The 22,313-nt window shown below is 31.6% G+C and overlaps 2 protein-coding genes and 2 long non-coding RNA genes across 5 annotated transcripts; 2 read left to right on the forward strand and 2 right to left on the reverse strand.

Annotated features, from left to right (window-relative positions):
• Positions 1 to 7,312: 7,312 nt before the first annotated feature.
• LOC110925243 (ethylene-responsive transcription factor ERF026) lies at positions 7,313 to 7,978 on the reverse strand. Its single transcript, XM_022169212.2, has one exon. The coding sequence runs from the start codon at positions 7,952 to 7,954 to the stop codon at positions 7,547 to 7,549; it is 408 nt and encodes a 135-aa protein (XP_022024904.1). The 5' UTR covers positions 7,955 to 7,978; the 3' UTR covers positions 7,313 to 7,546.
• Positions 7,979 to 13,571: 5,593 nt separating this feature from the next.
• Positions 13,572 to 17,484, forward strand: LOC110925253. 2 transcript variants are annotated; one of them, XR_004879912.1, is made up of 5 exons: positions 13,572 to 13,974; positions 15,226 to 15,457; positions 16,311 to 16,366; positions 16,972 to 17,290; positions 17,355 to 17,484. It is a non-coding gene; the product is annotated as an uncharacterized LOC110925253 (long non-coding RNA). The 2 variants fall into 2 exon arrangements; XR_002584463.2 differs by having other exon boundaries at positions 15,226 to 15,296.
• Positions 17,485 to 17,509: 25 nt separating this feature from the next.
• Positions 17,510 to 19,641, forward strand: LOC118486794. Its single transcript, XR_004879913.1, has 3 exons — positions 17,510 to 17,605; positions 18,950 to 18,993; positions 19,385 to 19,641. It is a non-coding gene; the product is annotated as an uncharacterized LOC118486794 (long non-coding RNA).
• Positions 19,642 to 19,660: 19 nt separating this feature from the next.
• On the reverse strand, positions 19,661 to 20,447 carry LOC110906306 (ethylene-responsive transcription factor ERF025). The gene has a single exon (XM_022151471.2). The coding sequence runs from the start codon at positions 20,407 to 20,409 to the stop codon at positions 19,873 to 19,875; it is 537 nt and encodes a 178-aa protein (XP_022007163.1). The 5' UTR covers positions 20,410 to 20,447; the 3' UTR covers positions 19,661 to 19,872.
• Positions 20,448 to 22,313: the final 1,866 nt, after the last annotated feature.

Raw genomic sequence — 22,313 nt, forward strand, 5'->3', positions numbered from 1 at the left:
TAGTAAACGAATACCAATAATGCTTCCAATAGTACCAATACCGGTACTAATGTTTTTTTGATGGGTACTGGCTCGATCATTTCTCAAAAGAAAATTAAATCGCGTATTTAGTTTAATTTTGTAAAAGAAACTAACGAACGAAAGTTATAAGAGAAAATAAAATTATTGGGTTAAAGACGTATATTATCAATAGTGCAAGAGGTGAATTTGAAATTTAAAAAGTAAAAAAAAGAAAGTGGACCAATAAGATTTGAACATATACACCAATCAAAATTATTTACTTTTAACAAAATTTGATAATTATTATATGGTAAACAATTATATTAAAGTAATTGTAGTGTATAGTACCACCATTTTTTCAAAACTCAATCCGAAATGCTTCAGTAGCATATTAATGGGGGAAATGTAAAGCTTTATGAAGTATGAGGAGCTAGATGAATTATTGGGCAATTTCAGTGACTCATTGGTAGTGTGCAATAAGTGTGACTAATATTTTTAAGCACACGTTGACAAACGATTACAGGGCAATTCCACCCGTTTCTCACTCGTTCCTTGAATAGTTAATACATTTATATCCTAAGTTTCACATGTCTTATTGATCAATTTTCTGTAATTTAAATTAAGAGATACAAAAAGATAGATTCTCTTTTTTTTTTTTTTTTTCTTTTTTCTTTGTGGACAGCAAAACTAAAGGACAATGTTATTTTATTCGTTTCGTCGTCTATTTTATTATCTACGGATACAACAATAACAACCATACCTAGGGGGTGTTTGTTTTTTCAGAAAAAAACTCTTCTGACCTCTTATGTTTGCGCCGTGCAGATCACGCGCAGACATTTAGCTCTGCAAACCGTTTTTTAGAAGACATTTCATTAAAAAATGTTTTCAAACAACCTCTGCGCGTTCTCTTCCCCACGCAGACATGATCCAATGTCTTCCAACCTCTTCCAACCTTCTCTCCACCCTATCCTCCTAATCTCAAAACGTGACACCTCCCCCACCTCCACGCCGCCGGTCACGACCTCCTCCTCCACCGGTTTCCGATGAACGTTATCAGCTCCGTCGAAATCAAACACTCCCCTCATAGCAAAACTTGATTGATCCATACAAAAAATTCAACACAAATCCTTTAATCACGGAACCAATGCAGAAATTAGTAATACAACAAATCATGACATCCAATCAACTAGTAGAAATTAGAAAGTTATCACGAATTACAAACACACTAGTATCCAATTTAAGATCTGAGAATACAAAAAGTAAACAATAGATCGAACAACAAATGCTCGAGTAACAAAACCTCTGGCCATGTTCGATTGTGTTGAAAAGTGGATCTGTTAGTTGTGAATTGATGAGATCGTGATGAATTTGGAGGTGTTGGTGTGAATTGGAAATTAGGGCAATGAGTTGAATTGAGGAGTAAGATAGAGAGATCAGCCCATCGAGGTCTGAGATGAGATCTCTGATGGATCAATCAAGTTTTCTTCAATAATGGTGGTTTGAGTGGGTGGTTTGCAGAATGTTCAAGAGAAAGAGGTTTGGGAGAAGAAAAGGGAAAAAAGTTTGCAGATGTGCGTGAAGAGGTGAGATAATCAAACACTCTTTTTATTACACTCCGCAGACATTTGGTCCACCTCTTCTCGTACAGACATTTGCAGATGTGGTTCGCAGATTGTAGACCTTTTGCATCTGAAAAAACAAACACCACCTTAGTGTCATTTATAGCCAAACTATTGATAGGACCTGAAGATGATAGTATGTAAGCAATAAAGCAACCCTTACCACTATTTCAATGGATAGAGAAATTGCTTTAAGAGAAAACCCCCAACTCTAAATCCATAAGAACATTCACATTGACTTCCCTATCCTCATTCTTATAATTACACTAAGATCGTTCACAATCGATTCTCCTTATTTATATGAGTATATTCTTTATATTTTATAGAGTGTTTGTGAGTGGAGGAGAGAGAAAATTGCTATTGTTTATTAGTGAATTTGGAGCGACACTTTTAACCCTCTATAATTCTTTAATATTTTTTTAAATTGGTTGTGAGTTGAAGAGAAAAAGAAACGATGATGACAAAAATATAAAAAAAACACTATTTAATTGAAGATGAAAAAGAAAAAGTAGTGAATTTTTTTTAATTATAAGAGTTAATTACACAAATGAGTCCTATGGTTTATACCTAATTTCGTCTTTGGGTACTAACTTTATTTTTTAACAAGTTTAGGTTCTATGGTTTCAATTTTGTAACACCTTTGGGTACTAACACCAAAATTAGTTAACTAATGACTAAAATACCCTTGCATTTTTTTATGTTTATTAATGTAACATATTTGGGTACTAACACCTAATTTTATTTAAGTTTAAATCAATTTTACAAAATCTATTTTTTTTATTTTCATCTTTTTATTATATCTCTTAATTAACATAAATTGTATTTATTTTTTTTATTTTTATTTTTTTATTAAATTTCTTATTTAACATAAAATCTATTTGTTACACCAGTATTTTTTTAAATAGATATTTTAAATAAAATCTACTAGCTATATAGTTTTATGTAAATTAAATTTCTTACTCATTTTAAATAATGTAAACCTTACTCGTTTTCAATTTTGGATTGAAATGATTGATAATAATAAATATCTTTCATGTAAAAAAATTTAAGCCTATTTTTAACTCGGTTTTTTTTTTTTCATTTGCATTTTACTATTTTAGAAAGATATTTAATTTACATACAACTATATAGCTAGGTATTTTAGATAAAACTATATAGCTAGGTATTTTAGATAAAACTAAAAAAATTTAAGCGTTTTTCAACTCGTTTTTTTGTAAAAAAAGATATTTAATTTACATAAAACTATATTGCTAGTAGATTTTACTGGTGGAACTAGTAGATTTTATGTAAATCAAATATCTTTCTAAAATAGTAAAATGTAAATGAACAAAAAAAACAAGTTAAAAATGGCTTAATTTTTTTTTACATGAAAGATATTTATTATTATTATTATTATTATTATTATTATTATTATTATTATCAATCATATATATCCAAAATTGAAAACGAGTAAGGTTTACATTATTTAAAACTAGTAAGAAATTTTATTTACATAAAACTATATAGCTAGTAGATTTTATTTAAAAAATCTATTTTAAAAAATACTGGTTTAACAAATAGATTTTATGTTAAATAAGAAATTTAATAAAAATATGAAAATAAAAAAATAAATAGACTTTATGTTAATTAAGAGATATAATAAAAAGATGAAAATAAAAAACATAAATAGATTTTGTAAAATTGATTTAAACTTAAATAAAATTAGGTGTTAGTACCCAAATGTGTTACATTGATAAACTTAAAAAAATGCAAGGGTATTTTAGTCATTAATTAATTAATTTTGGTGTTAGTACCCAAAGGTGTTACAAAATTGAAACCATAGAACCTAAATCTGTTAAAAAATAAAGTTAGTACCCAAAGGCGAAATTAGGTGTAAACCACAGGACCCATTTGTGTAATTAACTCTAATTATAAAGATAGAGTAGATAAACGATTGTGAATGCTCTAAAATCACTACTTTTTCCATCTTTTTCAATTAAATAATTTTTTATACATTTATCATTACATTTTCTTCCGGCTCTAATCACAACAGCTTTCAAAAAATATTAAAAAACTTAACAAGGGTGAACAGCGTTCCCATAGATTTACAGATTAACAGTAATACTTTCTTTTTTTTTCCTCTCGTAACCATTTCTTATGATATAAGTAACTCCGTTTTCTTGGTTTCACGCACTCGTTTGGTCCCGATTGCTTCCGGATGCTCCGCAAAGCTCCCGAATAGCTCCTTAAACTCCGTTAGACCTGCAAAACACAATTCCAATCTAAGTAGACTATTCGAAACTCAAATTCATGTAAAACATAAACTTTAAATATGATTAAACACCGGTTTTCAACCACGCATCACCACCCTAAGAATAAACTCGACATAATCACCACCCTAATAGACTTTTTTTGGTGGCCCACAGGTAGGTAGTTGGGGTGCCGTGGGTCTTTAACTAGAAACAACATTTTGATGCGTGGACTAACATACTCACAAACCCAAGTTTGAAAGCATTTTCATAAAGTTGGATTGTATATTGGATCAAAACCTTTCTAACTAAAGATGAGCTTTTATACATCAATCTTGGCCCATTTATAAATCAGATTTGAGTGGCAAGGTTATGTGAGTATGTCATTCACATAACCCTCCCCTATTTTTCATGTCAATAATAGCTTTATATAGAACATCACACGACTATATGTTTAATTTACATAGCCGTGCCCCTTTACTTCCAAAAAGCTTATGTTTTTCCTTGTAACGTTACACTATTATGTAGTTTGTTTCATATACTTGTGTACTTCCCAATTTTGCGGAAAATTTTTTTGGTGTGGAATCTAGAGTTTACTCACTATGTATTTGAATCAATATCATTGGTGTAGCAAGTTTGTTGGGTGTCTTACATATCACATTTTAAGCTACATTCTCTTTCTTTAAACCATTTTCATTAAAAAATATCACCAATTTACGACTACTAATAAGAGTTATTCATTAAAAAATATCACCAATTTATGACTACTAATAAGAGTTATAGATATGCTCAAGTGAGCTTACTCCATTCTATTTTCGGCCTCACAATGTAAGCCGTATGATCGGCTAGGTGGCGTCCTTGTTATGGATCAACACACATTATCCGACTTTATCATTGAGTGATAAAGATATTTAGTTAGTAACTTTATCATTGTGTGATAAAGATATTTAGTTCGTTTAAAAGGAGGAACGTAGATAAAGAGAAAAGAGATGGGCCCTTAAATTTTTTTTTTTTAGAATAGTTTGATCTTAAAAATTTATTGGTAGTCGTCGCTATCGAAGCCATGGCAGCAGTTGGTCCTCATAAAGCTCCACTCGTTGTCACTTACTTAGGCCTGTAAATGAACCGAACGGACACGGACGCGAACATAGGTATGTTCGTGTTTGTTCATTTAACTTTAACCAAATATGAACACGAACACAAACATATAATCAAACACATTTTTTTGTTCATATTTGTTCATTAAGAAAACAGGCTTGTTCGTGTTCGTTTATTTTCGTTCGTTTAAAGCCTAAACGAACAGTTCACGAACACAAACGAACATAAACAAACACACATTAACGTAATTTAACAAATATAAACAAACACAATGATGTAGCGCGTGATATGGAAACGAAGATCAAACACGTTGATTCAAAGAATACCCGTGTAGTCCTTCCTCAACCCCCAAGATTCCACCCAAAAGGCACGGAATTTGAAGTGAAAAATAAGTTATGTCAAAATTCAAATCTGATTCTTCACATTACTAGAGGAACATATAAATAGAAACCAAAATTCGAAATGGGCCTCAAAAAGACTACGGACCAAACACAAGCCCAAAAACAAAATGCCCAAAACATTTCAAAAAACATAAAAAAGCAAATAACTAATACAAATAAGCGTTTTTTTTTTTCCCGAACGATGACCCAAACCGCCTGGTCGCACGCCCAAAACGGACCCCCGTAGCCCAAGTTAGAGCCATTTTAGTGAAACCCCTTTTGTTACGCGGTCTTGGGCCTCCAAATACGAGATAGCCCGCTCCTCCACACTTGGGCCCGCATCACACAATTTAACTAATATCAGTGAACACAAACAAACAAGTCTAATATATTACAGTTTATTTGGAAACACATCTAAATTAGGATTCGTAGATGCTAAAATTAAGTAGGGTTTTATATAAATATTAAGTACGTGATTAGTTACGATCAAAGAAAAATTTTTAAATTTCATTTTTTACTAGAAAACTCAATTACTAGTAGTTATGTTTATATAAATAGTTAGAAAACCTAATATTCATATAAGTATAATTATTTATGTATTTACTAAAATTTAAACGAACATAAACGAACGTTCACGAACATAAATGAACGAACATAAATGAACGTTCACGAACATTAATGAACGAATATAAGGTGTGTTCATGTTCGTTCATTTAATTTAATTAAACGAACAAAATTTTTTGTTCGTGTTTGTTCGTTTATTAAATAAATGAATACAAACGAACTTCCCGCCGAACAAGTTCACGAACAGTTCATGAACGTTCAGTTCGTTTACAGGCCTGCACTTACTTCACCATCCAGTAGACGTCTATGTGGGATTTCACCACCGCCGCTGGTTCACATTGAAATTGGGGTAGCAATCGAAGATAGAAGACGAAGGGGATTGTCGTTGCCGACAAACGGTTGCGTTGCCGCCACCGGCCGAATGCTAAGGGAAAGTTGCATTGGCCATCTCTTTTTCTCTACCTCTCTAAGGAAACCCTAATTATGCAATTTGATGGGAATGGTTTTCATGTGAAGACGCATGACAAGAATGAAAATAGATGGCTATCAACGTGCACCACTAAAGCATTGTTCAATTCGCTAAGGGAATGAAAACAGATGGCTGATGGCTATCAACGTGCACCACTAAAGCATTGTTCAATTCGCTAAGGGAATGAAAACAGATGGCTGATGGCTATCAACGTGCACCACTAAAGCATTGTTTAATTCGCTAAGGGAAGGTTGCATTGTTCATCTCTTTTTCTCCGCCTCTCTATAGAAACCCCTGATTATGCAATTTGATGGGGATGGTTTTCGTATGAAGACGCATGGCAAGAATGAAAACACATGGCATCAACTGGACCACTAAACCAACTGTTCAATTTGTTGTTTTTTAAATATATAGTAATAATAATAATAATAATAATAATAATAATAATAATAGTAATAATAATATATAGTAATAGTAACAATTTGTTGGTTTTTAAATATATAGTAATAATTGTGGTTTTTAAAGGTTTGAATTTTGATAAGATTCATAAATGAGATTTGCTGCTCTATTTAGGGTGTTAATAATGATATGGTATGTTAACCGACATTGCAAACCACTCCCTCCTTATGTTAAGGGGTATTAAAAGGATTATATGTTAATATGTTAACATGATGTTAAGAGATTGTCTTAATTTGTTTTCCTTTTTTACACTCAAACCATTAAAAGTTTTTACACCCAAACCATTAAAAGAATAAAGTTAAGGGGATTAAACCATTTTCTTAATGTGAAGTAAAAAGTGAAACGGAGAAAAGTAAGTGATGTAGCACCTAGGTGGTGTTAAGAAGAGTTAAAGTATACCCCAGGCCTAACATGTTTTGATACGAACAATAAGTTAAATAAACAACTCGGCAAGGAAAATTCGGTAACATGTACAGCGAACAACTAACTAAAGACTCAACAATCAAATGACTTTCTTTTTACCAAACTACAAGGAGTAGGATGTATGTTACATCATAAAGGATACGTAGCACACTTAAACAATCTTTCAAATCTTCCATACAATTCGGTGAGTTATACATTCACCTAACAAAGCCACAACTTCACACTTGTTTTTTAAATAAACCGAAGCTTAACTTGGAGTAGACACAAGACATACATAGTTTACATACACTATTAAGCTTGTATTGTTCATTTGTCGACCGGATTCCCACCACCAGAACTACCTTCCCCATGGCTCATAACTTCATTAGCCCAAGCTCTAGCGGCAGCAGCCCCTGCGGCTGCCGCACGGATGTCATCAGAAGTGGGACTCTTAGGAAGCATACTAGAATAATTCGTCTCAGGAAAGTTGAGTATAGCATAGCTACCTTTGAGTGCCAATGCTGCCACATCATAAGCCGCAGCCGCCATTTCTGGTGTTCTATACGTGCCTAGCCATATGCGGCTTGACTTGCTTGGCTCGCGGATTTCAGAAACCCATTTTCCAGCCCGGTTTCTGATGCCATGGTAAACCGGGTGGCGAGTGGAGGAGCCACAGACAGGAGGCGGAGGAGGGTCGTTATTATTATCGCTGGTGCGGCGGCGACGGTTAGCCATGCAATGTGAATGGGTGGATTTGGGGGAGTTATAGACGAATAGATTTTGTCGGCTGTAACAGGAAACTTGATAGAGCGTGGGGAGTTCGCGTATAGGGTTTTGAACAAAGGACAAAACTTTCCGGATAAGGAAATTATGTGTCATGTGTCTACCGGACCATCTATTTGAGAAAAAAAAAAACACACTTGATTATGAAACACGTAAAATCATTAAAATGTCGAAAGCAAAATCATGGGTTTCACCAAAAGCTTTTGTTTGCTATTTAATGATTAGGGTTCAACCCTTTTTTTATATATTGAAAAGAATACATTAAAGTTTAAAATTCTCACACAAAAGAAAAGAGGCAAGGGCCAAGGGATTCCATTATATCAAAGACTAATTTTCTTTTCGTCTTTGTGGATCTCTCTACTTCAAAATCAAATCTCAGTTTCAATCATTGGAAGAACTCAAAAGATAAGTTTACTTAATCGTTTTCCACTTAGTTTCTGTGTTTGTTATTATTTTTTTTTTTTTTTGCTTTTGTGGGTTTTTGGATTGATGTATGGAACCGTTGACATTTATTAGTAACTATATAAAGTATAAAATTTAGAAATATATGACTAACTTGTTAAAGAATTGTAATTACTCAAACATGATACATAAAAAATTCTAAATCGAAAAATGCGACACAATATAAAGGTATAATCCATTCTATTTTTCACTTCAGTATATGTCGTACAACTATTTAGATGATTCTATAAATTAATATCGTTTTATACACGCACTGTTGCGCGTGCACACACATGACGGATCAAATACAAAACATACTATGTTTCAGAAACGCTAGTGATCTCTAGTTCAGGTGGTGGAGGGCTTGCATTTCTCTTGAGAGATGCAGGTTCAACTCCCATTTGGTGCAGAGTGATGTACTGGTGGGCAATGATGGGAGAGCCAGTGAAATATGGGTTGAATCCTTGAGCTAAACGGTTTTATTGGTAATTTCACTGTCGTTTGGCCGTTAAAAAAAATTATGCTTCAGAAACATAGAAAACAGTCTAGACATTTAACCTACCAAATTCAATGGTTAAAATTAACTTGTTGACTATAAGTTGGTAAGAGTCGTGAGGGGTAAAAGAGAGAATCTACTTCTTGTGTTCATGTTTACAACTTTTAAAATATATAAACAAATACTTTTAAAACATCTTGTTGACTTTTAAATTAATCCTAGTGGTCACGATTTTAAAACGACTATAACTTTTTCGTATGTTAAAATATATGGTACAACCTTTTACCGTTGTCTGAGTTCTCCGCCGCGTTACGCGGGCACCCATATGTCTCTACTAACAAATCCAAGATTTTAGATTAAAGTGGTAAAAGTGACCTAAACCCAGTAACCATTTTGACATTACTCTATATATTAACCGGATGTAACTTGTGATATGAGTATATGACACCATGAATATAGCGTCTTATGTGCGAGTCACCGACAATCCAAATTCATTTTTCTTTCCATGCTTCAATAAAAATTTCACATTGTTTGTTTCAGGGGCGGATATACTTTAGCAAGAGGGGTAGTCTCCGCTGCATCTTAACACTCCGGTGACAGTGTAAAAAAATTGACATTTTTTCGATTTCACTGCTCCTAAGAAAAAAAATTGAAACGTTGTCCCTATAATTATTTTATAGATTCACCACTGGTTCGGTTTATGATCTCGCATAGTTAAATTCAATATATCTATCATAATTGATAACCTATATACATCTAAGCTACAAATTAGTTGTCAAATCCTTAACCCAATCAAAAACCTTTTTTCTTATTGTAAAATCCGACTGATTCGTTCTAAGTTGGCTACAAGTTCCAACTTGAGCCACAATTGTTCACTAATTATTTAACTTTAACCTTTTAAAAATGGTTTAAACTTGGCTAGTAGTGAACAATTGTGGCTCAAGTTGGAACTTCGTGGCCAATTTAGAACGAATCAGTCACCGATTAATCACTAATCGAAGGTTCGCCGATTTATGTCCGATTAATCACTAGACGGTCAATGGCGGTCCTATTCTGGCTAGATCCTGGCCAAATTTCAACTTAACCTTATAAATTTTTGTCAGTTACTTAAAAAATGGGTCAATGATTGGGTTAAAACATGTATACTTTAAAAAAGTACAGATAAGAATGTGTGTGTGTATATAACTAAAAGTTACATATAAAAATCCCGTTCCGATTAATTTCTATTAATCCCTATTAACCCGATTAATCGTTAGTCGGTACCCCACCAACTGACTAGCACCTAGCGATTCTTACAACACTGTTTAAAAGATAAGGTATCATTGAAGCAAAAATAAGTGTGTTTAAGTGTGGTGAAAATCTGCATTGACAATTGACATAACGTATTCGTAGGCGTTTGAAAGAGGATGCATCGAAGTATCTGTTGTGTCAGCTAGTGTGACGTGTTTTTAGGCTTTTAAGAAAGGATGCGTCAAAGATGCTCCAATTATAATGACATTTTATTAACTTTATTCTTAGTATTCAGTTTTTAAACACACCCTAGAGGTTGAGAGTTTTGATCCTATTGTAAAGAAGAATTAGATAGCAGTAGTTTAGACATGGTGTATAAGTCATCGTTCAATAAATAAATATTAATATAGGAAAATAGGAAATTGACTTTTGTTTTACATAAAGATAATATATGTTTTTAAGAATTACTTAAAAGTAAATGAACATAAACAAAATGTTGATTTGGGGGAACAAACTTTATTTTAAAAATAAAATTAAGTTTATTGTGATGTTTTTATGAGGTATGTTATTAGTTAATTTTATCTAGAATTTCTTTTATGTATATTTAACTTTAACAAGCAAAATAAAAATATATAAATGCGGCTCAATTTAAATAACCGTTCAATTTGAGTGATTCATGACGGTTATTTAAATTGAGCCGCATTTATATATTTTACATTGCCGTAAACAAATTTTACAACGGGCGTAATTACTCACTTGATAATTTTTTTTTGTTTTTTTTTCTTATAGATGTTTTTATAACATTTTTATCTACGTTTGTGCAAAAATAGTGACCCAACTCGCATAGAATTATGAGTTCTTATAATTCTCATAACTCGTGATAGTTCTTAATTGAACCAAATTATATATACCTATATAGGGAAGAGTTATCTTGAGAACGCTAAATATTGCGAGAACCGTGAGAACGAGTGAAAAAACCAAACAAAACCAATTTTTTTAATACAAACCTCATTGTAATTAAGATACAAAATCAAAAAAAGAATTTACAACATCAAATAATTCATTTCTCCTTTCAAAATCACTCTTTTTTAGATTTTTTATACATGTGTAAATTTTCTTTATTTAAGAATTCACGTAAATTTAAACGTGTAAATTAAATTTCTAACATTGTATTCGAATAATAATGATAAGTGTAGAAAAAAGTTTTGAATTTGAATTGTTTTTGACAAAGTTCTCGCGGTTTTTTTATTTGTTCTCATGGTTCTCACAATATTTAGCGTTCTCATTTAAATCTTCCCCTATAAAATGTTTTAGTGTTTTTTTTAATGGCAACACTTACGTACAGATAAACTACACCAAATAAATCATAATCTATTTAGGATTTAACCCAAGACCTTCTACTAAAAGTTTCTATTAAATAGCTAGCCAAACATTGCCTTATAAAATGGTTTTGTGCTAGTGATGATTGTCTCACAGTAGTATTTCGATCTCTATAAATGCATGTTAATAACTAAGTGGTATTTATGAGTAAAATATTGTCGTTTAAAAAATATATTATAAATGTACAAATTTATTTGTTTATAAGAATTTGATGCTTTAAATCAATTTTATTTGAAACATAACCACGGATTGATTCTTTTAACAGCAATGTCATTAACTGACTAACATCTATCTTAGAATGTCATATCATATTTCAAACATCTCTTTTTTCACACAATATCAAACCTCCATAATCATTCACCTCACACCTACTTAATATTGTTGTGTGAGTGGGCCCCTCTCCTTGGTCCGCTTGAAGCCCGCAAACAATAACCATCAAGTCAGACGAAATCTCACAACCCAGGTACGTAGGGGTTAAGTTTGTACGATAAGACATTTTGTACGTGAACTTAACTCAAAGTGTTAGTGTGATACCAAGAACTATATAAACTAGTTTAATACCCGTCCGTTGGACGGCTTACGCTAACAGTGTAACAAACAAAGATAATGTATATTGAGGGTGTTCAGCAACGCTTTTCCTTTTCTTCTTTTCCATATCCTTTTTTGAAAAGGTTGCAACCATCTAACTTTTTCTTTTCTTCTTTGCAAACCACTAAACCTCGTTCTCAAAACACATTATCCAAAAACTATAAAAATGACCTATTAACTTTTAAGAGGTCAAAAACTTAAAAGGAGCTCAAAATAAGCAATCTCAAACACCCACATTAAGTGGACACAAATCTAAACAACATTATAAACAAAAGCACCATTTTTAACTTATAAAAGGAAAACGAACGTGAACAGTGTACAACCACACAACAATATAAAATAAAAATGACAGAGTGGCAAAACATGAAATGGTGTCATTTTAATAAGTTTAGTATATTCACTAATTACGATCTTGAAGTCACCAAAAACCAAGATGTGCCTTTCATGTTTTGGCCACTCTTTGTATTCGAAGTTTTCAATTTGGAAACGGCTTAATACAAACATGTTGCCAACCAAATTCATGTCATCGTAAAAGTGAATTAAAGATGCTGGGATGAATGTGGCTACTTTTTGTCTCTGAAAGATGAAGAGATTTTTAGTGATTTAAGTAAGAAATAAATTTTTATTTAAAAAGAAAGAAAAATGACACTTACGGCTTGATCGAGAAAGATAACCAATAATTTGTTTTCACCAGCGATAGACAAAACAAAGTCGACCCAAACGAATGTAACGGTATACCAAACTCCGTATTGTGTGAGAGATGAAAAATAGTCAACAATGGAATGCACATCCATTATCAATTAGACCTACAACTTTAATGTTATATGACAAAAAACAAAAATTGAATGTGTTGTTATAATTGTAGTAGTTGAAGATATTGATTTGAAAATTTATAACTTATACGAATTCAAAATAAGGTTAACATATTATTTTATTATAAAAACATAATTTAATCCCTTTAAGAATATTATATTTATTGTGCCTTTGGGATGCTATACATAATTCAAATTAAGGTCAATTTATTATTGGGTAAGTTGAAAGTCGGGAGTGGTACGGTAAAAATCATTGTTATTGGTCAATTGGTGAAAGTTAAGATTATTTAAATCCAATATCCCTATAATGTATATCAAAATTCTCAGTCAATGTCACATGTTTGTGTAATTTTATTTTATAAGTAGGCCTTCAAAATTATAGGATATTATTAATAGGTCTCTATAACCTTACTAAATTCTAATATATTTGATTTTACCCAACTCGTTTTGTTGGACTCGGTTTTACCCGACATGTACTTAACCCCGGTTTTACCCGACATGTACTTTACTAAATTCTAATATATTTGATTTTACCCAACTCGTTTTGTTGGCACATAAAAAATGGAAATAGAAATAATAATAATTGGGCTCATAATCTCTAACCTAAGAAAATGAGTTTGATTTACACTTGGCCCAACCCATTTATTCAACCTAAATATATAAGTGAGTGTGTTATAATAAAAACCCTAAAACCATAGAGACACATTCAGCAGCCGACATCATCTTTCAGCCCTCTGGTTTCTCTGTCCGATCATCGGCGACCGGTACCGGTTACGGCCGGCTACCGGCGTCCCGTGCTTGCTCGCATGTCGCCACACAACCCCAAGCTCCGTCTTCATCTTAACTCGCCGCACATACGCTGCCCTGTCCAGAGAGAGAGAGAGAGAGAGAGAGAGATCGGAGAACGGGAGAGATCGGAGATCGGAGCACATACGCGGCGACTTTAATTCCTTCCGACAAGTTCACCGGTAAAACATGGTGGTGTTCTTGATGAAATAATCCAATCATTGCAACATCAAGTTGAGGTAATTCTTGTTGTTAAGTTACTTGGAAGATCTTTTGTTTTCTCAATACCCTAATATCTAATCAAACGCCTATCACCATGCTAACCCTTGAAAGTTTTTGTTTGTTGATTTTTTGAGAATTTGTAATATATGTATGTGTATATATTCTGTCTGTGTATATATGCATCGTGAAATAGTATGATTTGGGACATGGTCTATAAACATGTATATTAAAATGATACTAATATGATATAAGTTTTGGGTTCATGTACTTCTTGATAATCTGTAGAGTTAGATGGTTAATTCTTATTCAAATTAATTGTTTATCTGTGCTGCTAAAAGTTATAAAGTCTTGTATTTTCTTGATTTAAAGGATATTGATCTCTGGTAATGTCAAAATGTGATGCATTTGACCTCAAAAGTCAAAGGGTATTTTGTTTTCTCAAAGGAAAGCAGGTTGCTTTTTGAGTTAAATTTAATTTTCACAATTTAAAGACTTTGTGTTGATGTTAAAAGTTTACTGATAATCTTGATCAGGGCCGTCTTCAAAAATCACGAAAGAATTTTTGGCCCTGTGCGTGATAAAAATTTTGGGACCTATTCATTAATCCATTATGTTTGTTTATTGATTTTGCCCAAGTCGTTAATCCATTACACACTAAAACAGTTGGTCTTTTGAATTTGATTGGTAAAAACAGTTGAGCTTTAACGTTTTCGGTTCATAAATATAGGCCCTTTAAGATTTTTCATTTAAAAACATACAAATTTTTTAAAATATGTACATAAAAAAAAACTTAAATTTTTTTTCGGGCCCTAGATCATGTTATTTATCTGTAAGGGCCTATTTTTTTTATAAATCAAACGATACCATCAAAAGATATAAACAAAAAACAAAAGATTGTTATTTTTTCTCATGTTTCCCTTACACTTCTCTCTACATGCAAATTAAGCTTGAACCAATGGTGAATACATGAATTTTGAATAAGGGGCAAGATATGGGTCGGTCAAAATAGGGTGAATATATGCGGACTCAAAGCGCTATTAAGCGTAAACCGAATGAAAAAAAAAGTATTGGGCCCCAAATTTTGGGGGCCCAGAGCGGTGGCACACTCTGCACACCCTCTGGGCCGGCCCTGATCTTGATGACCTCAAAAGTCAAAGGGTAGGTCTATTCGCTCAACATAACCTTGATTGCGTTGAGGGGTGTTCTCTCTACTTTACACCATGATTTAGCACTCTATTGTTTAATGAAGTTACTTTCGTGTTTGCCAGGTTTAATTTGGCCGGTCTGACATCAAAGGTCAAGGGTTTGAATGTTCATGTCTTCTCTCAACATAAACTTTGTGAGTATTCTTTTTCAGTTTTATATCATGTTTTGCACCTGTAGGTTTAGTGTAATTTCCCAATTGCCCTTTATATATTATCCTTACATGAATATAGGCAACAACACCTGAGTACAAGGCGTACCGAGAAAGTCATGAGTAATAGTGCCACATTTGTAGAGGTGCGATATAATTAAACCACATCTAATGTCTGGAAAACTTCGTGTCGATTTATTCAAATTTAAGAACCGTCATAAGAACACATCTTTATTTAGTTTATCAAGTTATTAAGCTATTCATTCAACAATATTCCGGTTTAGGATAAAAATATATTTTACTTATATACTTCATTTTCTCTATTAAAAATACTTGTATTTTTTTAAAGGATTAAAAATACTTATATACTTCATGTTCTTTATTAAAAATATATCATCCACCTGTAGTAAATGAGTTGGGGGAAAAAGGTTAAATCATCATAATTAAAATTAGCCTAAATAAATAAGTCAAACTCAATCAATCAAGAATAACAAAAGATCATCTAAAAAGTTATCTAGATTTAAATCTATTAGACCTGGAGTGGAGATCATGGGCTCTAAAAAGTAGGAGATCATGGGTACAAAATGTGGAGCAACCCATCAGGTCAGAAAACTGCAAAGGTTTAACCATTTATCATGTTATGTTGATATTATTAATTTGATGTTAAAACTATTAGTAATAAAAGTTTGATTTAATAGTTTACCTCTATATTAGATAATTTAATATAAATTAGCTTTGTGTACACTTAATATAAATTAGCTTTTATTTGTAATGTTGTTCAAAAGTGGCTGGCTATATTTCAGTTTTATGTTACCTAAAAAATGGCCATATTTCAGCAAATCAGTTTTTTTTTTTCAGTTAGATTAAATTTAAATTCAAAAGTGGCTGACTATATTTAAGAATGCTTTGAACTTGATAAGCAAATAAGAATGCTTTGTAGATGAAGAACATGCCATTTTTTGGGTAACATAAAATTGAAAAAAAACTGATTTGCTGTAGATGAAGACTCGAGATCTTTTGGACAATTTGGTCCTTTGAAGGGCAGTTACTCGCAGGTGAGTACCTCATAAATGTTGATGTCACTCCTTAATTGCATGATAATAAATAATAATAATAAATATTAATAATAATAATAAAAAAATGTAATAAAATAATAAATAATAATAATAATAATAAATTTTAATATTTTAATAATAATAATAAATAACAATACTAATAATAAAAAATAAAAATAATAATAATAAATAATAATAATAATAATTAAATAATAATAATAATACTACTACTACTAATAATAATAATAATAATAATAATAATAATAATAATAATAATAATAATATTATTATTATGATAGTTAGTGTTTTATGATAATAATATAAAACTAATAAGAATAATCATAAACATAAGAGTGAAAAAAAAACTGAATTGCTGAAAAATAGCTTCCACATATTTTGTGACTTTGAAAAACCATCCACATTTATGAGTTGTTTTCTTAAAAAAAAAAAATTTACATTCAAGCCTGATTAATAACAATTTTCTTTTAAAAATAAAGTATTTCCAATATTTACTTTTAAAATGTTATATGTAGGGTAAAAAATGAGTTAAGGTGTTTAAAACCGAACTTTTGTATTTTACTCACAAATAATTTGTCTTTACACAGAGAATAGCTACATAGTGCGAGAGGGAGATCCGGTAGATGAGATGCTGTTTATAATGCGCGGAGACTTGCTAACTGTGACTACAAATGGTGGAAGAAGGGGCTTCTTTAACTCTAGTAACCTCAAGGCAGGTGACTTTTGTGGAGATGAGCTACTCACATGGGCTTTGGATCCAAACCTGTCTTCGACTCTCCCCCTCTCAACGACAACTGTGAGAGTGATTACAGATGTCGAAGCGTTTTCACTTAAAGCTAATGACCTCAAGATTGTAGCCTACCAGTTCAGGAGACTACACAGCAAGCGCTTCCAGCATACGTTTCGGTAATCTTTCTTTACTTAACTTATCATATTTATATACAATCTAAGAGAATGTTAAACTTGTCAGGTACTACTCGCAACATTGGAGGACATGGGGAGCTTGTTTTATACAGGCTGCTTGGCGTAGACATCGTGGGAGGCAGAAGTCCAGGATGCAGTAGCACACACTGCCACCGGTACCTCCCCATGTCTTGGTGCAGCCATCTATGCCTCCAGGTTTACTGCCAATATATTACACAACTTGAGGAGGACCAACCATTCACTTACTCCTAAATTATTGCCACTGCCACTCAAGCCAGTGGATCCCGATTTTAGCAGGTAGTCTTTTTGAGTCTGTACATTCAGCAAGGCCGGTGCTTTTATATTTTGGGTCTGTCAATATAGAAGGACAATTATACGCTATCGATCTATTGGATTTTATTAGTCGTGGCAAAATAATAAAAATAATAATAATAATAATAATATATAATAAATATTAATAATAATAATAAATTTTAATAATAATAATAATAATAAAAATAATAATAATAAATAATAATAAAAAATAATAGTTAAATAATAATAATAATAATAATAATAATAATAATAATAATAACAATTTTTTTAATAATAACAATAAAAAAATAATAAAAATAATAATAATAAATAATAAAAAAAAGAATTAGTGGTGGCAAAATAATAATAATAATAATAATATATAATAAATAATAATAATAAATAATAATAATAATAATAATAATAATAATAATAATAATAATAATAATAATAAATTGTAATAATAATAAAAAATAATAATAAAAATAGTAATAATAATAAAAAATAATAATAAAAATAGTAATAATAAATAATAATAAAAAAATAGTTAAAAATAATAATGATAAATGATAATAATAATAATAATTTTTTTTAATAATAATAATAATAATAATAATAAAATAATAAAATAATAAAAATAATAATAGTAATAATAGGAATAATAATTATAATAAAAGGTATATTGTAATGACTGTTTTGTTAAAACACTTAATGAATGCCACCCTTAACGAATGCCACCCTCAATACGATTCTAAATTAATGAATGCCACCCTCAATACCATTCTAAATTGTAATAATAATAAAAAATAATAATAAAAATAGTAATAATAAATAATAATAAAAAAAATAGTTAAAAGTAATAATGATAAATAATAATAATAATAATAATAATAATAATAATAATAAATTTTTTTAATAATAATAATAATAATAATAAATTTTTTTAATAATAATAATAATAAAATAATAATAGTAATAATAGGAAAATAAGAAAGTCTTGGGGTTAAATTGAAAAGTTGGAAAACTTTAGGTTAAAACTAAAAATGTCAAAAGGTTTAAAATGAGAAACATAAAAACCTTTGGGTTAAAACTTAAAAAAAACAACTTTTTTTTTGAAAAACACTCAATACACATCTTACAACCATCAAAGCAACAAAAATTTGGAAATTTATAGTTTGGAAATAGATACCTCATCACAAGCTGCTCCATGTTTTTTTATTGTTTTCTGCTCATCATCCAAATTAGCAAGTCCCATTTCCTGAAATAAGAAATCAATGAAAATTGATGATCATGAACATATCAAGAGTTATAAGTTTATATTAACGGTATTAACCTGATTACATGCAGGTCCATTATGAAACAACGTTTTCTGCTGCTCATCATCCAGAATGGTAAGTTTCATTTCCTAAAATAAAAAATCAATCAAAATTGTTGATGATAGAAATATCTAAGTTTATATTAAGAGTATCAAATAAAAATAAAAACCTGATAACATTCTGGTCCACTTTTTTTGAACGGATTCTGATCCGCATCAGTCAAATTCTTGACGGTGATCTCCTAAAACAACAAAATCAATACAAAAGTTTAGTGTATGTATAGTGACAGTAGCAGGTTTGTAAACAAATGGTTTTACTAACCTTTGCTGTAGTGGCCGATAAAGATGGTAAGGGAGATTGATTTTCATTGGTAGAACACTTTTGGTCGCCTAGTTCGAGTTCAGTTATGCTTTGCTTCATTTTTTTTGCTGAAATGCTTGATCGAATATGTTTGAACTTGTTACAGGCAGGTGCATTATATAGCACAAGATCATGGGCCTAAATTTCTGGAGGAAACTTGCAAGAGGAGTGGAGATCATGGGCCTAAATTTCTGGAACAAAACCACCTGCAGAAAACTGCAAATAACCTCCATTAGAGTGGTTATTTTTGGGAGTTTAAAGGGCTGAGATTTAATCTCAGCATGATCCGACGGTCAAGATGGATTTCAAAGTTAACTCCCACTTAATGGGTTCCATATATATATATAATATGAAGAAAAAGAAATCAAAGATGATACGAAGACGGTTACATTTATTTAGAAGTGTAGATAATCACGTTAAAAGTAAACGGTCATAACACTCGTTGAGTTACATTCATGGTTCGTTTGAAAACTGAATATTGGAGATAATAAAAGGCACACGTGACACGACAAAACAACATAAACTAAAACCGCACAAACATCGACCAAGGGATTAATTATCATTCATGCATTCCACTTCACCCCAACCTTGTTCCTAGTAATCCCATAAATTCCCTCCACCGGAATAATAATACGACCCATCTTCCGGTGGTGGACTCGAATTCATCCTCGGCGGGCTAAGTAACATTCCCTGCGCCATCTCCGACAACAAATTCGGCATATCAAACAATGTATCATCGTCCACAAACCCTCGAGGACCATCTATATCGTTCACGCTCATGCTTCCGCCTCCAGTTTTATAAACAGGCGCTTTAGAGGCTGCGGCTCTAGCAGCCGCAGCACGGATATCATCAGCCGTGGGACACACGGGAAGTGTGTTGGAAATAACGGATTCGGGGAAATTTAAAGTCGCATATGTACCTTTGAGTGCCAATGCGGCCACATCATAGGCTGCAGCCGCCATCTCGGGTGTTGGATATGTACCAAGCCATATACGAGTAGACTTGTTTGGTTCGCGAATTTCGGAAACCCATTTTCCAGCTCGCAAACGGATGCCGTGGTATGTAGGATGGCGGCTGGATGAACCACCAGCTGCGCTGGGTTCGGAGCTGTGGCGGCGACGGTTAGACATGTACTGTTTTGACTGTTGTGATTTGGATAAGATAGAGGAAGCTAGGGGTGGTTAATATAGATGAAAAAGAGTTTGTTGGTGATCCTGCATTAACTGGAAACATTAGCGATAACATAATTAAACGCGGGAAATTCGTGGGAGTCAAGTGTGGTTGTATTTGGGGGGAATAGAAGGATTTGAAAAAGAGAGTTGCTTAAAAAACAATTGTGTCTGTCTTTCATTTTATTTTACATCATTCCAAAACAAGTATATTACGAAAATACTAATTTGGGTATGATGAACCTTTTTTAAAAGAGGTAACACACATGATATAGATATACCTTTAAATTATATCAATGTTTGTTATGAGTGTAGTACTTTCAACCAGATCGAAGAAAGCCTTTACCATACACCTAGTCCTCTATTATAATCTATATATAAAAACTTTTTTTATAAAGGAAAATTAGCTTCTAATAATTTCTAGTAAACGTCATTAACCATTGACAGTCTCATTTTTTTATTCTCACTGGCAGTCCTATTTTTCAACTATTTTTCCTTCACCGGTCCTCATTTAAAAAAAATAACGGAGTTAAGTTTTTTTCCGAATTACAAATTGATGTTTTAGGGTTTTTAATTAGAACGAGGATACGAGTCTATTGATGTAAAACTTACCTCGAAACGGTGCTCCAAACGACTTGATTTTTGTTAATTGAAAGTTTAAACACCAGAATTGAAGCACCATTTTCGTCGTTTAGAGCACCGTTTCGGGGTAAGTTTTACATTAATCGACTCGTATCCTCATTCTGATCAAAAACCTTAAGACAGCAGTTTTTAATTCAAAAAACTTAACTTCCAAAAACTTAACCTCGTTAAGTTTTTTTAGTTGAGGACCAATGGAGGAAAAATAGTTGAAATGTGGGACTGAAAGTGTGAATAAAAAAGTGGGACTCTCAATGACCGATGACGTGTGCTAGAGATTATTATAGGCCAATATCCGTATTACAAAACACTTTTTAGGTAAATATTATACCGCATGTGTATAAGGAGTTTTTTTTTAACATATAAATCACTTCTAAGTCCATATTCAAAGATGTTAACCTAGCCCTTTGTTATAGATGAATTATTACCATATATCAAATCAATACGAGAGGATTTGCATTAAAAACTATTTCACATATAATAATTTTCTTTGTCAATTATTTTTTAGGTAAATATCATACCGTGTGTGTATATAGAGTTATTTGTAATCATATAAATCACTTCTCTTCTATAACTTATTAAATCTATAAATCACTTTTCATGTGTCAAAGGTGTTGTATTTTATTATGTTATTTATCTTATTCTTTTATTACTTCTTCAATATATAAAGATTAGCATGAAACATAGTTCTAGTCATTGGGGTGTGAGCAAATATACTAATTATAAAACAGGTTTGATAATGAACTGAATAATCAATATCAATCTAATAATATTTATTCTATACATTTTACTTTTTGGTTTATAGTCTTCTGTTCTTCTAAAAGTATTGTAGAAATTAATTCTTTAAAAAAACAAAATTAATGTTATTAATCTGCTTGGAGTGTGGACTTGCGGATTATAGCTGTCGGGCCTACTGGGTTTGTAAAAGGGGACGCATCAATTGGAGTAATATTGTAATAATACCAGATTTACCCGTTTCTTACCCGTTTTCTGTGTTCGATTACAATTTAAGCATTTAACACAGTAAGTTACAAAATGGTCCTTCATCTATTTTTCAATTTGCACTTTTAGTTCACTGCAGCAGGTATCATTTATTTTAATTTTAGTTCTACCAAAAGTTACTTAGACCATGGTTTTAGGTCCATTTTAGTTGTAACTTTGTTTACAATTAGAGAAGCGCATCCCTACTTCCGTAATTGTTCTTAAACGTCGAGTAAAGAATAAAT

The sequence above is a fragment of the Helianthus annuus genome, chromosome 14 (genome assembly GCF_002127325.2).
Source record: "Helianthus annuus cultivar XRQ/B chromosome 14, HanXRQr2.0-SUNRISE, whole genome shotgun sequence".
Classification (NCBI taxonomy): domain Eukaryota; kingdom Viridiplantae; phylum Streptophyta; class Magnoliopsida; order Asterales; family Asteraceae; genus Helianthus; species Helianthus annuus.

Excerpts from the sequence above, each read along its gene's own strand:
- LOC110925243 (XM_022169212.2), bottom strand. The coding sequence starts at position 7,954 with ATGGCTAACCGTCGCCGCCGCACCAGCGATAATAATAACGACCCTCCT.
- LOC110906306 (XM_022151471.2), bottom strand. The coding sequence starts at position 20,409 with ATGTCTAACCGTCGCCGCCACAGCTCCGAACCCAGCGCAGCTGGTGGT.